Source organism: Lytechinus pictus, chromosome 13 (genome assembly GCF_037042905.1).
Source record: "Lytechinus pictus isolate F3 Inbred chromosome 13, Lp3.0, whole genome shotgun sequence".
Taxonomy (NCBI): Eukaryota; Metazoa; Echinodermata; class Echinoidea; order Temnopleuroida; family Toxopneustidae; genus Lytechinus; species Lytechinus pictus.
Window position 1 is genome coordinate 13,078,882 of NC_087257.1, and position 11,701 is coordinate 13,090,582.

General features: G+C 38.7%; 1 protein-coding gene across 1 annotated transcript in view; it reads left to right on the forward strand.

The window, feature by feature from the left end:
* Nucleotides 1-11,403, forward strand: part of LOC129274018 (sodium- and chloride-dependent GABA transporter 1-like) — a 35,044-nt gene extending 23,641 nt beyond the window's left edge. Inside the window, exons 10-14 of the mRNA XM_054910884.2 lie at nt 541-678; nt 4,562-4,673; nt 6,371-6,471; nt 8,357-8,536; nt 11,326-11,403. Of these exons, the coding sequence (XP_054766859.2) occupies nt 541-678; nt 4,562-4,673; nt 6,371-6,471; nt 8,357-8,536; nt 11,326-11,403 (609 nt within the window). The remainder of the gene's footprint in view (nt 1-540; nt 679-4,561; nt 4,674-6,370; nt 6,472-8,356; nt 8,537-11,325) is intronic.
* The last annotated feature ends 298 nt before the right edge of the window (nt 11,404-11,701 follow it).

Consider the following 11,701-nt stretch of genomic DNA (forward strand, 5'->3'; position numbering starts at 1 on the left):
GGGGAAGTACTGATGGAAGGACGGATATATTTTTTCATTTGACGCATTCGGAACTTACGTTAGACTTTTCTTATGCCCTTATGTACCTACGCAGGTCTTAATCGGTTGATTATAGCCTTTGGAAAACATTCAAACTTCACCCAAGTTTTTTTTAGTTCTGCTGATCAAAAACGATTATTCCAGGGGGATAAATCTGCGTCAATTCGAATCTCCTGCGTAGTTGGATAATCCTTAAGTTTTGTTCTTTTAATTTGATGGATTTATTTATTTATTTATTCATTTATTCATTTATTCATTTATTCATTTATTCATCTATTTATTCATTCATTCATTTATTTATTTATTTATTTATTTATTCATTCATTCGTTTATTTATTTATTTAGTTATTAATATTATTGATACTATTTTTTGAAATTTATTATCATAATTATTATAATTTTTCTGGGGGATATGGCTCATTACACCACTAATCGGGTGGGCATCAAAATCCCAGATTTTCAGCGAGGACATCTCTTTAATTGTCACGTTCTGTACTACAGCTTGTTACGGTGAAATCGTTCATTGCGTCTGTCACGGATGTGCTCCCTTCGTGGCTCCAAGGCGGATACTACCCTGACATCGTCGTGTTTGGACTCTGTGTATTACAATTTCTAATCGGTATTCTCATGGTTACCGAGGTAAGCCATTCTCATTTATCCAAATTAAGTCTCTCTTGCCCTCGTTGAACACTGTAAAGACGTTGTTTGAAATTTTAAGCACGTTGTTTCATCTTGTCACTCTTACAACTATTATTGTAAGATTTGTAAAAAATTGTTTTGAAATAAAAAATGTAAAGAAGTTTAATTTTTTTCTTCAAAGTTTAAACAATTTTTTGTTAGTGTTTAACCAGCGTTTTACAGTGAATGGGGAGGACCGCGTATTACCTCATGCTCAGGGCATAATACATTTCGATAATATACGTTCCTCCATATATCAATAGGAAGCTTTCGCATTTACTACGGGAACACTCTCTACAACGCATTGATTCCTTTGAAAACAAAATTAAACTCACAATGGAGAGCTGAGAGGCTTTTGTCGAAAGTCGGTGGACTGGGACAGCAGATCATCCGTAGATTTGCACCGGGACGAACAATAATTGCAAATATGTCGTTGTCCAGAGTCAAGAGATTCCGATGCTGTCCCGGGGAGCGTTTCATCAACATTCTCATCCGACAAGTTTTCAGATCTGACTTTCCTTGATTCTGATTGGCTTAGAAGCACTGTTACTATGGTAACTATCAGATAAAACAGGATTTGTCGGATCAATTTCTTTCATGAAACGCTACCCCGGTCCACCAACTTTCGACAAAAGCCTCTCAGCCCTCCATTGTGATTAGAATTGCATTTTCAAAGGAATTGGTGCATTGTAGAGCGTTTTCCCGTAATAAATGCGAAAAGTCCGGAAATGTTGAGGATCGAATAAAAGAAGGACGAACGTAATAACTCAATAAGCCAGTTCGTAGTTCCTTTCTGCGCATGATCAAAATATTCTACGCATGATCAGAGGAAGGTCATTTGTACGAAAGTGACATGGTGGTTTAAAATCTAATGAGATAAGCACCAACTTTGATGTCTTGATTATTCATATATTCTTTTGAATAGTGGTTTTCATTTACATTCACAAAAAACAACGATGCGTCCACGAACGACAATTATTTCACAGTTTGCTAAGTACATTGTGCAACATGATAAGATATGCATTCAAAGTAGGAATGCAACAAATACCTTCATAAAGTGTTCATTGGTGTGCTATTCTAGTCACCTGGTCTATTCAATTTCTTCATCCTGCTATGTAAGGCAAGCTTAGGTAATATCTTGCTTTGAAATCTGCCTATCAAAATAAAAGAAATGAAAGGTAATTTGACCAAAATTGTCCATGAAGTACCTACGAACTGGTCTATATTGCTAGATGTTAGTTTCGGAGAAAAGAATAAGCTAAGACGTTGGTATTTAGAGTGGTATATACAAACATCGCTTTAATCAATAACAATAATAGATGGGATTTACAATGCGCCTATTCCACTCTGTGGAGTGGCCAAGGCGCAGTGAAAGAAAGAGAGAAAGAGAGAAAAAAGTACAAAATAATACAATGATAAATTAAGGAACAATTAAGAGTAGGAAGCATTGAACATTAATATGTATTGATTATGTACTGGATGGGATTGTACATGAGAATGTGTAATCATTTGTTTTTGTTTTCTTCATAAATCTGTACATGAGTTCCAGGTAAAATTTAATGATGCTATCCCCTCGCAACTCCATCATCAGGCCAATGATATATGAAATGAACCTTTTCACTTAAAGGAGAATGAAAGTCTTGGAGCAAGTTAGCTTTTGTGAAAGCAGAAAAATCAAAGAATAAGATCAACAAAACTTTGAGTAAAATAGGACTAGGAATAAAAGAGTTATGAGCATTTGAATGTCGAGATCACTAATGCTATGGAGATCCTCCCATTGGCAATGCGACCAAGATCTGTGATGTCACACACGTACAACTCTCCCATTTGGACACTGAAAATATACCCCAAAACATCTCTTTTTGCTCATTCTAATCATATGACAAACGATTCATCAATGATATAATGTTGTGAAACCTCTGTACTTGTCATATCATAAAGAGAACACCTCACCTTGTGATAGACTCTATAAAAGTGAGAATATAAGTGAAATAAGTACTAAAGTAATGAGGGAGTTGTACGTGTGTGATATCACAGATCTTGGTCGCATTGCCGTTGGGAGGATCTACATGGCACTAGTGATCTCAATATTCGAATGCTCATAACTTTCTTATTATTCATTCAATCTTCCTCAAACTTTCAACAATATGTTTCTTTGATTTTTCTCTTTGATATGGATTCAGCTGGTTTCAAGGGTTTCATTCTCCTTTAAATTAGATTCGATTTTAAAGAAACTCTTCACTGAATCGCAATAAAAATAATAATGAATAGGCCTACTTCATAGAGTTATCATTTATAGAAAATTCTTGCTTCAAAAAATTGGTTTTCATGAAGTAAATGAGTAGGGAAAAGTAATTACATCAATCTTCATCTGGTGTATGTGGAGAGCGATTCCATGACATTTGCTCCGGCGACAATTGCTCCGATGGAAAAATCTGCACATTAAGCAAAACATAAAACCTAATCTTCAAAACTGAACAAACCCTAATCCTTATCTTTACATCATTCTGAACCAAATACTCTATTGCAATAACAATTCTGACTCTATGCCCTCTGATATATATATATTAAGACGGGAGAAATTGTCGTAGGAGCAAATGTCGTGTCACCGTGGTGGTTGCTGAGCATTTATTTATGATTTTTAAAGATCCACTCTTAGGCCCATATTCTGAAATCAGGTTTAACTTAGACCAAAGTCTAACTCTGCTAAAATTATGGGGAGCCAAAATTTAAACAATCTCTTTATATTGTAATTTCATATACTTAATTACTTTTTTATTCATTTTGCTTTCATAAGGAAAATAATAATAACAATGTTCATTTCTTGTATAGCGCATAACACATTATGAATAACGTCTCTATGCGTTTCCAAAGGACTTGGATATTATTACCCTGTGGCTGTAGATCAAGCAGCTTTTACGCGCTCGGCATTTCAAGGAATAAATTCCTGCCAGGTACCCATTCACCTCACCTGGGTTGAGTGCAGCACACTGTGGATTAATTTCTTGCTGAAGGAAACTACGCCATGGCTTCATTTTATCATTCCCAGACAATTGTGAACAATTTGAGTGTCAAATGAGTTAATAAATTGAATATGTACTGTAAAGTATTCGTGCTCCAATTGGCTCTCCATACTTAAACCACAACTTTAAACCAGGGTTTAATTCAAACTTTCAAACATGTCTTCAGAATACGAGCCTTTGTCTCGCATTGACTTTGTAGTAACATATACTTCCTAATTGGAAGTTTGCACGGCCGCATACTTTCCTCTATGATTTTACGATTCCGGTAATATTTTGATTACGTTAACTTCCATGCAAACTATTCAATTCTGTCGATTCAATTGTCGCCGGAGCAAATGTCATGGAATCGCTCTACACACACACACCAGCTGAAGATTGGTGTAAAACTTTTCCCTACGCATTCTACTTCATGAAAACCTTGATTTTGATTGGCTGCATGGTTAGCCTGTTACCATGTGAGTTACCCTAAAGGAAGTTAACACGATGGTTACATAATGCCAATTGTAAGTTCCCAGTAAAATGAACCCTATAAGAAAAAATTGATTTATTTAACATTTTGAATGACCGTCATATCTTCACTTTAACAGGTAAACCTATATATAGAAAATGATAATTGTACACAACACCCTATCTTCGAAACGTTGGAAGGGGGGGGGGAACCTTTTACACCATTGTCGATGTAGGTCTACGACCCATGTCGTTTACATAACAGTATTTGACAATTTACAGGTGGACGTAAATTTTATATTTTCTGTGCGAAAAAGGCAGAAAACTTATATAATGATCATTGTGCTTATATTTTCTGTATGTTTGTTTTTCAGGGTGGGACAGATATAGTACTGAACTACGTCGATTATATGTACTATGAGGTGTATTCATTACCCCTTGTTTGGATCTGCTTTCACGAGAGTGTCGCTATCGGATGGTTTTATGGTAATACAGCATTTTTTGGTCTACTTTAAAATTAGTGTAAATGAGAGTAATGATTTTAATGATATTGCTATAGAAAGCTCCCTTGGTGAAGGCGCTCATGGCGATGACCCAGCGACAGGATATAATACACAGAAAACGACATGTAAACAAATACCGGTACCTTACTACAAATGATCTTAAATTACAAAATAATGATTATCATGATATCGCTTAATAAAGCTTCCTTTGTGAAGGCGCTCATGGCGATAGCCCAGCAACAGCGTATATAAAACACAGAAAACTACAAATACATGTTCACAAATTCTACAAATTGATCTTAAATTACAAAATACAAAATGTGCAAACATATTACCAAGAATACACATTTTCATAACTCACCGGAATTCCCAGCTACATCCTGGTGTGGCCTGGAGTTCTCCTGCTTGTTGCTCCGTTCACTGACAGTTTAAGGGACAATTAAGCCCTGTCAGCTTACTACTCACAGGAGCTCTTGCAAATGACACCAGGAAGCCATCCAGACCAGAGAGTGATGATAAATCAAGATTTAGATATGTGTACTATTACAGGTTGAACAAATAAATGTATAAAGGTCTCTTGAGTACTTTGAAGGAGTTAAGATATATCGTATGGGGCATTTTGACAATATACAGTCTCTTAGCTGAATGCTTGAGGAATAATTTTTTTTTGTCAATTATAAAGCTAAAGCAGGTAGTGATGCGATTTACTGATAACCCACAAAAAATATTTGAGTACAGTTGACTTCAAAGTGAAAATGTGTGTCGTACGGGACTCAGAAATGTCCCGTACGACACGGAACATTTTCACCCCTAACCCCATAAATCCATCTGGATTTTTTTTTTCTTTTCTTTGCTTTGGCTCCTCCTACACAAATTGGCAAGCCATCTCGCACAAAATGTGAAGAACATACGGTATACCCCGTGGGCATTATGTTTTAGTTTGAAATTATTCTTACATTGATAGGAAATTATACCGAGGTGGTAATGATTATCAGATTCTATTTTTTTTCAAAACCTGAATCTACTATAGGCCTATATTTTGAAAAAAATCTCGTTTTAATGGGAAATTTAAGAATTTATTTTTGGGTGCAGCTTCCCTGTACAGAGTACAATAATATAAGAATATATCAAGAGGCGCGCTGTTTGACTGTTGCTTCCATATTATAAATGCGCTCTCGAGATGACGACACTCGTGTGGCTCTTGATGGTTGTAAAAAAAATCGTCCCAAATCGGAGGTGTCGCCGTTGCCATAGTAACATCATGAATTTTGCACACGAACCGCCGATCTGATGTCACCGTTGTGGTTGTGAAAAGTCAAACTTCTATCATGTCATACAATTCAAATTCACGACCCTATGTTTAAAAGGCGAGCGACGGAACCAGTACCCCATGGCAATAAGTTTTAAAAAGATGCAGTTTTGACTCTTGCCTTTAAATCAGAAGGTCGTTGGTTTGAAGTTCGAACCCTTCTTCCTCCAGGAAGAAATGTAACACCCAACCCAAGTGAGGTAAATTTATTTATAACAGCTAGATCTGCGGTCCAGAGTAGCTGCATTTATATAGAGCCTCGATAGAGACATCTTATAAAGTAGTTGATGAATAATAATAGCTATATTATAAGAAAAAAAAATTATTATTCAAAGATATCACAATGCCCCTCTGTTCATTCTGGTTTACAGGATTTAGACGGTTCTCATCACACATTACAGAGATGTTAAAATGGCGGCAGATCCCATGGTACTTGATTGGCTGGATTGTCACCTGTCCTATTCTTTCTATGGTAAGCCAAAGAGAAATCAGTCGTGAAGCCAAACTAATGATCAGAACCCTGTATATCAAGGCTTAATGATCAATCGTATAAGTTGTGTATGTTATCATATACATAGCGTAAAAGAAGATAAATATATTCTGTTCTAAGTGGGGTATCATTCATACCCTCTCTGTAGCTGTCACATGTTATTCTTCTTCCTTTTCTTCTACTTCTTCTTCTTATTATTGCTGAAGTAGAATATGATTGGAAACTGACACTAATGGTGGTCGATATGTGGTAAAAATGATCATAATAATAATTGAATTTATAGCGTTTAATACACTCCGTTTATAATTGTGATTTACATCGTAATCATTATCACTCCGGTCATTGGATCCTTTCATGCCCGCACACAATGTATGCACATTCTCCACCCCTGGGGAGCATTCCAAAAAGAGTTCAAAGACTCAATTTGTTTGCCTACTATACAGCTAGACTTTCGCATCCTACCGGGTACTCATCAGTGGCGGATGTACAGCCTTTTGATAAGAGGGGGTTTGACAAGTTCGTTTGACCCAATTAAGCCCCTTTCACAATTGACGTACGACCTGTTTACGACCACCTGCAACAGTTTTTTCTTGTTGTTGCACGATCGATCCCTTGGTGTCTTGCGAGCACTCGCAGTCGTTGTAGACGATCGCACAAACTCGAGGTGATCGTGACTGGTCGCATCTGAACTTTGAACATGTTCAAAATCCAAATGCGATCAAATACGATTGATTCACTCGCAACAGGTCGTACCATCGGTCGGGCGATCATCGTGTGAGTGTTGTTCAACGTTGTACGACTTGGTGCGAGAGGTGGCACAACTAAGTATAGTCGCATTTAGTCGACTGGAGGTCGTACAACACTTGTACATGTGCTGGAGACCTACAGAGACCAGTCTTGCGACTGGGAGCGATAATATGAGACTGTTGCAAGACCGATCGAAATTACGGCTTACTACATTCCACTACCGTTGCATTCGCATGTATGCGACCGTTCAGCCCCTTTCACAATTGACGTCCGACCAGTTTACGACCGCCTGCAACAGTTTTTTCTTGTTGTTGCACGATCGATCTCTTGGTGTCTTGCGAGCACTCGCAGTCGTTGTAGACGGTCGCACGAACTCGAGGTGGTCGTGACTGGTCACATCTGAACTTTGAACATGTTCAAAATCCGAACGCGATCAAATACGATCGATTCACTCGCATCAGGCCGTACCCGGGGTCGTACCATCGGTCGGGCGACCATCGTGCGAGTGTTGTTCAACGTTGTACGACTTGGTAAGAGAGGTGGCACAACTAAGTAGTCGCATTTACTTGACTGGAGGTCGTGCAACACTTGCACATGTGCAAGCGACCTACATGTACAGAGACCTGTCTTGCGACTGGTTGCGATAATAATATGGGCCATAAGACTGTTGCAAGACCGATCGCAACGGCTTACAACATTGCACTACCGTTTCATTCGCATGTATGCGACCGTTTCACTCGCAATCCCTCGTGCAACACTCGCATGTGATCGCACGAGCACAATAAGAGCATATGCGACTTACTCGTGCAACGGGGTTTACTGGTTGTTTTTGTTGTACGACAGCTGTTGCAACTGTGAAAGCCTCTGTGCGATCTTATGAGATGACTAGCGATTGATGCCTGTTGCACGACCAAAAGGTCGCAAATGGTCGTACGTCAATTGTGAAAGGGGCTTAACGATGAGGTGCGACGTAACGCACTGTTCTGCTTGCGCGACTCTTGTAAATAGGGAAGGGGTGTTGGAGTATAACCCTAAACTACTTTTTTCCATTATTTATTAGGGAGCTCGAAGTGAGTATAGGCCTTATGATGTGATTTTTTTTTCATTGCTCCTCCTACAGCTTGTATGGATTATCGACATCTATCTTATAGTGTTCGACGAGGTTCACACTGACTACTGGAACAAGCAGATTCGCATGATCGGCTACATAATTGCAGCATCTTCCATGTTATGGATTCATGTTGTGATGATATACACAGTTGTCTACCAATTGGTCAAAGGGGATGGGCCTATTCTCAAGGTAAGATGGAATGTTCCCAATGTGTAGTTTTAGAGACTAAACAAGACTAAAGGCCACCGCACACCTTACGACTGTTCGCGATCCGATTTGGGAACAAATCGCACTTTGCTCATTTTCTAAAAAATGTGAATGGAACATATCATTTATTTGAGGTTAAAATTAAAAGAAAGAATACTAATATAACCATTTTTAAAGATTGCAAACCTTTATTTTGGAGTAAAGGCCAAATTAGTTTCAAATCGTAGCCAATCGTACGACTGCTATGACGTCATTACGACTAGATATTAAATTCGCTTTTATTCTAAGAAGGATGATAGCATAGTCACAGATTTGAACATAGGTATTCCTACGATGATTTCGAACATTACACAGTAAGATATTCCTCCAAGTCTCGATATTAGCATCAAATGCTACAACATTTTATTCTGAGATCGGGTCGCAGACCAATCGCAAGGTGTGCGGTCGCCTTAAGAGTAGACTAGATAGTAAGCTGCCAATGGGTCTATAAACCAGCTTCACCTTCTCTCAGGTATCACATTGTCTATGCTTGTTTCAGAGCAATGTTTCATACATAACAATGTTTTCCAGGCTTTTCCCTACAGCTGAGTCTAACTGCCATTCAACCCACTTAGCATTTTTCTCTCATTTTCTGTTAGGCTATACATGGCCCTGGGAAGCGGGGTTGCTGGGGGTTGGTTCAGCATACCCCAAAATTTCCGTAGGGGTGCTGCGTGTATCATTTTCTATAGTATAGGCAGCACCCCAGGTAATCTGGAAGATGAGTCAAAATTGATAAATGTAACCAAAATGACATATGAAACCTTTTTTTTTTACTTTTCGAATTTTCAGGACCAATTTTACCTCTATTTTCTACATTTTGTGGTGAAACTTTTTTTTGCACCACCACTCAAAAAACCATTCCAAGGGCCCTGAGGCTATACCAATTTCGAAAATATTCACTAGCTCTATAACAACACCTAGTCTATATGGATGTTTTGAGTTTCTGTTTCTGTTATGGTAACTCCCGTAGGAACTCGACAGGACATTGTTTTGCTAGTATAACGCCAAGCTGCACACTAGAAAAATATCAACTTTGCACCTTTAGAGGTGCAGACCAGGGCCCCGTCTTACAAAGAGTTACGATTGATCCGATCAATCTCAAGTATATGGAAATCCACCAATGTCATATATTTTCTTTAGAAAATTAGCGCAATGTCCTATGAAAACAACGAGAAGCATACTGAATTGTTAAGAAAACAGTGAATGTATGAATAACCTCATTTCTAGAAAATAATTTGAACAAACATGTAATGTTAGATGTTGATGTTACTGGCTTTCCATAGCTGCGATTGATCGGATCATTGGCAACTCTTTGTAAGATGGGGCCCAGATGTCACAAGGGGGGGGGGGCACATTTAAGGTACAACTTTTTACCTTAAAAGGTGCAACTTTGCACCTCTTTGAAAGGTGCAAAGTTGCACATATAAGGTGCGGAATTGCACCTTCAAGAGAGGTACAAAGTTGTATCTTTCCAAATGATACAAAGTCGCACCGAAAACGTGCTTCCAGTCACGGTGTGACATCTAGTCTGCACCTTTAAAGGTTGAACCTATTAAGACGGCCACGGATCCAACTCGCCTCGGTTTTCCAATCAGAATGTCACCGTGTCTGGCCGCCCACTTCATCTGTTTGGCCAAATATTCAGGTGGTCACGGAATTCCTCTGCGATCAAGAGTCAGTGACTCTAACTCTACCTTTAATTCTACAATAATTGATTGGCACAAACAGGAAAGAAATGGTGGATCGTGTGTATCGGGTAACACACCTATAATTGCAACGCTGGTTCCCCGTATAGGGATTTACAAAAAAGCTTATTGAACCAGTTACTAAAATGACTATCTTTGGCGAATGACCTGATTGCCCAAATAAAAATAAAAAAACACGCTTTGACTACTTTTCTTACAATTAATTTTCCAACAACAGTCACGACAAGCGTAAGATGTTCATAATATTCGAATTATGCAATGATTTTGTTAATTTACAGACCCCTCAATACGTGTGATTTCCACGCAGATTTTCCCCAGACCCTATAAACCCTATACGACATTATTTAGGGGGGGGGCATGTGTTCGAATCCCACCATTGCCTAGAGTCCTTTGGCACTTTTAGCGTCAATCCACACTTTACCACTCTCACCAGGTGCTAATTGGGGACCGGTAGGAAACAACTGTCATTGTGGTTGGTTTAGCAAGTGTGCGCCTAACAGGCTGCTTGAAATGCTATGAATCCAGTGACCGGGTAATAATAATTGTGAAGCGCTTTGAGCAGTCGTAGATTGATATAAAGCGATATATAAATGCCGATTGTTATACCAATTTCAATTTAACAAGAATAATAATTTAGCGGAAGTGGAAATTAGACCAACTTGACATGAAATTCAATTAGTGACTAAGTGGGTACTGATTGCGATATGTAATGGTGTGTATTTTTTCTCATTCTTCGCTTCCTTGCGTGGTTTGGAGTTGACAATAATTATACACCGAAAGATAACTAGTGCAACTGTATTCACTTCAATTACAAGTTATTCAAGCGTTACATTGGTAATGGCTTTTAAGTGGTCATTGAAGTAATAATTGGTGCGAAATATTTGCAATACAGTTCCAATATTCCCGTGAGTGATTTTAATCACCTCTTTATTTTCATTGCTAACATTTTGTAATGTTGCTGCGCTCGACGTCACTTCGAGATTTGATGAGAAAGTGTTTTTGTTTTTGTTTTCTCCATCCCAGAGGCTGAAATTGGCCATCCGCCCCGCTGTTACACCAAACAACGACAGAGAGGAACTAGTTGGAATGGAAATGACATAACGTCACAAAAGACACGAAGGAGGTGGGGGGGGGGGGCGATGCCATAGTCTTTTCAGAGGGTAGGCAACGGCCCAAGATGACTCGATTTTGAATGAAATCCTGTTTCACAACCAATACCCCCAGTTTTCCTTTTAGTTTTTCTCTTCACTATACAGGGGCCGCGGAACGGTTTTCAAAGTGGAAGGGGGGGGGGGCTAAGCCAAATGTGGGGGGGGGGCTGACCATGCAAAAAATCACAATCATATGGTAATTTTTTCTTTTTTTGTACACGGTTTTGGAAAAAGTGGGGGGGGGGGGG